Source organism: Vombatus ursinus, unplaced genomic scaffold (assembly GCF_900497805.2).
Source record: "Vombatus ursinus unplaced genomic scaffold, bare-nosed wombat genome assembly UNPS02014812.1, whole genome shotgun sequence".
In the NCBI taxonomy this organism is placed as follows: domain Eukaryota; kingdom Metazoa; phylum Chordata; class Mammalia; order Diprotodontia; family Vombatidae; genus Vombatus; species Vombatus ursinus.
The window spans coordinates 13485754-13491753 of NW_020954590.1; the positions used below are offsets into that span (position 1 = coordinate 13485754).

Here is a 6000-nt window from a genome sequence, read left to right on the forward strand (position 1 = left end):
CTTTCCTAATCCCTTCACACTTGCTAGTGTCCTCCCTCTGAAGTACCTTTTAGCTAATAGTTTTGTATTACATACATACTTTTATATGCCCTTATGTCTCTTCCATTGGAAGGTAAGTTCTTTGCAAGTAGGAGTTTTTTCATTTATTACATTTGTATTCCTAGGACCTAGCACACTTCCTGGCACATAGCAGGTACTTAATAAATGCTTATTGATTGGTTGGTTGATGATAATAGCCATCATTTACATAATGTTTCAAGGTTTGCAGAGCACCTTAAAAGTACTTCATATTATCCTTAAAACAATCCTGGGAGTTTGCTATTATTTTACAGATGAAGAAACTGAGTGACTTGCCCAGGCTGCATAGCTGTTAAGTATCTGGGGTCACGTTTGAATTTAGGTCTTCCTGACTCCAAATCCAGCACTCCGTTAGTGATTAAAGTGGCAAGAGCCCGGTATCTGAAAACAGAGGATCTGAGTTTGAATCTCAGTCTCTGCTAGCTACTGTGGGTTCCACTTGGTTCTCTGGACTTCTTTCTCTTTCAGCCCTTGCATCCCTTTTCTCTGATTGGTCAGTTCCTCCTGGCACCTCATTTAAAGTAAAGTGCCCAAGCAAGCCATGTTCAATTCTTCATTCCTCTAAGGCTCAGCTCCTGACTCTCCAGACTTCTTTCTCCATTACGCTCCCATGCCAGTATCTTTTTTTTCTACTTTCCCTTCTCAGCTTTCTTTTATATATTGTTTTCCCCAATTAAAATGTTTTGTTTTGTTTTTTTGCTAGGCAATAGGGTCAAGTGACTTGCCCAGGATCACACAGCTATTAAGTGTCAAGTGTCTGAGGTCACATTTGAACTCAGATCCCCCTGACTCCAGGGCCAGAGCTCTATCCATTATGCCACCTAGCTGCCCCCCCCCATTAAAATGAAAGCTCCTTGAGGGCAGATACTATCTTTTTGCTCATACTGTATTCCCTGTTCCTGACACAAAGTAAATGCTTAATAAATGGTTATTCCTTTGACTTCACTACTCTGGACTTCTGTTTCCTCATTTATGACATAAGGGATGTTCAATAATCTCCAATGCCTGCTTATTACCTATAGAATCAAAAACAAACTTCCCTGGCATTTAAAGTACTTCATGACCTGGCTGGCACAGTGCTTGTCACATAGTAAGCTTAATACATACCTTATCTATCTTTCCATCCTTATACATTACTCCCCTTCATATATTCTATGGTACAGCCAAGCTGCAGGTTCTTCACACATGACATATTATCTCCTGTCTTCATGCATTTGAACAGGCAGTTAGTTGCCTGTGCCTAGACCTCCCTTATACCTCCTTACAATCCTCAATTTCTTTCAAAGCTCAAACACTACCACCTACATGAGGCCTTCCCCAGTTGCTAGTGGCTATCCCATCAAAATTACCTTATATTTACTTTTATATACTTACAGGTATAAAAGTTATCTCCCCCTACAGAATGCATATTCCTTGAAGGTAGGGACAAAGACATATTTGTTTTTGGATCCCAAGTGCTTTACACAGTGCTTGGCACATAACAGGCACTTAACAAATGTTTATTGATCCAATAACTAGATGATCTCTAAGGTTCCTGTTACTATAGCTCTAAATTTTATGAAGATGTTTTTCCTTCTCTAACCTTGTTATGGACAACACTGAAGCCTTGATTAAAATGGTCTTTTACTCTAAGGAACTGCTAAAATGAAAAGTGTTCCAGAGTAGATTTGGATTACAATTAACTTTGCTTCTGATATCTGTGTACTTCTGGTTGAGTCACAGTTCTTTTGATTAATGGAGATTGCCAAAGGTAGTAAGAGATCATGGTTCAGATGCTCATGTAACTTCTTTCTTACCCTGTTTCCCCCATCTCATGTCTTTATTTACAGAAGAAAAACTAAAGGAAGACAGGGAATCATGTAAATAAATATAGTATTTCCATTTTTGGGCACACTACAGATTCAGGTAACTAGACTATCACATTCTATATATAAGGAAAGTCAACAGAATCATTTTGGAAAAAGCATTTTAGAAAGTAATGTAATAAATAATTCAAATTTGTACTTTACAACAGCTCTGTGAGAGAAATATAACCATTATAACGATTTTCTTTCTACAGTTAAGGAAACCAGAGGCAAAATGGCTTGCCTATGGTCACACAGCTAATAAATGTTAAGAGTAAAGATTTGAATCTAGGTCTTTCCTGATTCTAAATCTACTGCTCCTTCAACTACACCAGCCAGCTTATATAGATTTTCTTTTCCTCTCAATCTCTCACTTTTGCCTCCTTTCTATCTTGTTTTGAATAAAACCTTCTCCCCTTCAATCACTGTTCTTATGTATCATACTTCTCTCTAAAAACTTTTTTTCTGCCTACCCTCTTCTCCAATGTCCCCACTCTCCAAAACTTATTATCTTCAGCTCATCGTCACATAAAACTTACTATTGAATATAAATTAAAGTTGTTGAGTTAATGACAAACCTACAGACTTTAAAAATATATATATATATACATATATCATGAGGAGTCATGCACCTGAGGTTGCAAGCTTGGGGGACTGGGGAGGATTGCTGGTGTTTTCAACAGTAAGAGGGAAGTTCTGTCAAATGGTTCAACATTAGAAATTGATATGACTTTTTCATTGGAAATGATATTAAATGATGATGCATTATTATTTGCTTTGGCTCTACACCCTAAGGACCATAAGGCCTCCTATAAGCATTATATCTCCCTATTATAATAAATGTGAGCTTGAGAACAGATTGTTCTTTTTCTGTTTGTAGCCCCAGCACTTAACATAGTTTCTTGCACATAAGAATTTAATAATTTTTTTATGAAAAAAAAAAAAAAACCAACAACAAACCTCATGATACTTAAAGGTCTAAAGGAGACTCACCACCCACCCCCAATTCTCTCCCACCTTCCCATGAAGAGAAACAAGCCACCTTCAAGCCCAAAGTAGCAGTACTCCTAAATTCTCTGAAACTAAAAATAGCTCTGCTGCTACCTCATCTGCCAGCAGATGGCCAGACTATTTTTAATTCAGGCTTTTAGGGAGCAGGAATGGATTAAGCTGAGTTCAATGGCCAAGGTTCATCCACTGGCTCTAGGATGAACAGAGGAAAGCTGTAGCGGAGTAGGGCACCACCAGAGGGCAACATGTATGCACTCAAAGCAGTTTCGGGTTTCAATACAAGTTTACACTAAATGTTACAAGTAGATTTCTAGTATCTCAGAGTTTAAAAGTTTCCTGATACCAAAGAATCAAACCAATAACATGGCTTTTAATAACACTATAGGAACTTATTTTTTTTAAGCATTTTTCTTTTTTTTTTTTTTTAACATAGGATTAAAGGTTTCTAAACCTTGACACACCAAAGACAGGGTAGATTTTTTTTTACAGGTAAATTCATTTTCAAATTTAGATCTCTGTGATTTTCCTAAAAGTTTTATATTTTAGGAAATATATAGCTTTGCTAAGAATAGAGTAAGTATATTTTATCTTAGTAAAATGATTATCGAAATCTTATTTATGTTGTATATTCTGTAAATAGCTTTCGGAATGAATTTTTAATACTGTAACTTTTCACCTAAGCCTTACTTCAAGCTAAACAAAAACTTAATGACACAGTTTCTCTATATATTCTAATTCTTCAAATTATTGTCATATACCATTTAATTTACCAAAATATTTTCTAATACAGAAAATTTAAAACCCAAATGACTATCAGTTAAAAATGTGTAATTCTGCCAAACTTACAAAACCTCTGAAAACTTCATAAAAAAAGCCTCATACAAATATCAAAATGCTTATAATTTAATTTCCCCTACTTTCTGATTTCATGTTTATTCCTACCAAAGCCCAGATACTAACTCAATTTTTATACTACTAAGGCTACTCATATACACATACCAAACATCCAAAAAAAAAAAAAAGAGGTGTGCCAACAAACGGCTAACTTCCATCAAGTGGAAAGAAAAAAAAGTTAAGCTTGTATCCTCAGATTCAAAATATTTTAAGCTTTTCAAATGCCATCTACTTAAGTATCAAAAAGAAAAAAAAAACAAATTAGTGTTGTTTATTTTAATAATTTGCAAAGTTAATTTTAAAACATCCTGGCAATTGAGAGTGAAACCTTACCTTTCATTGGCTTATTTTAACCAATGTAAATTCTTTGGGGGCTTACTTTTTACAACAATGCTGGTTTTCAAAGGTCTGTGATCCAATGTATATATTTCATAACAAGCTCCTTTTTTCTTCTCATCAATTTTACTTAAATCTATTTCTAATAGCAAAAAGCCTCAGTATTCGGCATTCATCTCTGTTACAAACATCTCTCATCTTTAACAAATACAAAATAAGAATCTCCCCCTCTACCTCCTGGCTTCCCTTGTTTGTTTTTAATCATAGTATTCTTGATGTAGGTATTGTTTAGATTTGCTCCAGCTATTGGGCTTCATTATCCTGGCTTCCTTTCCTCAACTACAAATCATAACTCAAGCTCGAGAGCAGTGGCCACTGAAGGCACATGTGGCTGGTGGGTGTCATTGTCTTTTTCATTTTCCCTTTTCATTCCCACCTCTGGTGCCTTCCTCTGGTTCTTTCTCTTTCTTCCCTCCCCACCACACACACACACACACACACACACACCACACACACACTCACTCTTTTAAAGAAACAACAACAACCACCACCTTCAGTCTACTTCCAGGTCAGCACCACTGGTGACAACGCTACTACATCTTCCCAGTAGTATTGCAGGCAGAGAAATGTCAGGACTGCATCACGGAGGGGAACAACTTCTAATCGCCTTCCCAGCCGAACCTCCCCAAAGCAATAAACTTAAGTGCCCGGACAATAGACGGTCCTTTCCCCTCCCGAGCTTGACCTATCATTTCCACCTCCATTACAAGGCTAATAAAACAGCGCTCATCTTCTGCTTCATCACAAAGGGTTGTATTCTGCCCTCACGGCTCTCGGCTCCGTCCAACCAAAAACAAAAACAAAAACAAAACAAAACCAGACCAAACCCCCTCTCCTTCAGGCAGCCTGGTCCATGCCTCCCTCCCTCCCAACCCCGGGGGTCCGGGCTGCAATTCCTCGATCACTTTGGCTCCCCCTCCCCCCCGCCCCCCATCCGGCCGAGTTGTCAACTCCAATGAGGAAGCAGAAAGAAAGGGAAAGGGGGCTCAGCGGGCGGTCCGGGCGGCTACCCACAGACACCCCCCCCCCAGGTGTGCTCCCCTCCCCCAGCCTCTCGCCCCCGCTCACCTAAGGCCACCTCACAGGCTTTGCGCAGCTGAGAGTGATGCGCCTTCTTCACTTCTTTATCGGCCAAAATCTTCTCCAGGGCCCGGGTCAGGAACATGTTCTTCGTCTTCTTCCCTTCATACATGGACGCGGAAAAAGGAAGCGGCGGCGGCGGCAGCGGCGGCTCCGGACCGGCGGCCGGAGGAGGAGGAAGAGAAGGGAGAAAGAGCAGCAGGAGGAGCAGGGTGGGGGCGGGGAAGGCGACAAGGGCAGGAGCAGGAAGGGGCGGAGGGAGAAGAGGCAGAGCCGGGAGGTCGGGCCGAGGTGGGGTGCGCTGCGGGGAGAGCCGGCTGCCGGCCGCCCCGCTCCTGCACCTGGGCCTCGGGCGCCGCCGCCGCCGCTTCCTCGTGGGGAGGAGGAGGCTGACGGCCAAAGCCGGCGCGGGGCGCTGGGGGGCCCGGGCCTGGGCTGTGGGACGCCTGCCACTCAGAGGCCCGGCCTTGGTGGGGTCTCCCTGGCTACTGTGGGGATCCGCGCCCGCTGCTGCCGCTGCCGCGGACCCGCCTCCATCACCACCGACCCGTCCCGGCCGCCATGTTGGGAGGAAACGACGCGTCACGCAGCGGCTGAACGGAACGGCTACAGAGGAGGAAGCGGCGGCGGCGGCGGCGGCGCTGCTGCCCAGCCCCAGAGCAGCCGCGGTGGCAGCGGCGGCGGCGGCAGGAGCCGG

At 42.1% G+C, this 6000-nt stretch overlaps 1 protein-coding gene across 1 annotated transcript in view; it reads right to left on the reverse strand.

The window, feature by feature from the left end:
- LOC114053879 (brefeldin A-inhibited guanine nucleotide-exchange protein 1) overlaps positions 1 to 5484 on the reverse strand; it is a 152101-nt gene extending 146617 nt beyond the window's left edge. Inside the window, exon 1 of the mRNA XM_027876986.1 lies at positions 5292 to 5484. Within this exon, the coding sequence (XP_027732787.1) occupies positions 5292 to 5415 (124 nt within the window). The 5' untranslated portion in view covers positions 5416 to 5484. The remainder of the gene's footprint in view (positions 1 to 5291) is intronic.
- Between the last annotated feature and the right edge of the window lie 516 nt (positions 5485 to 6000).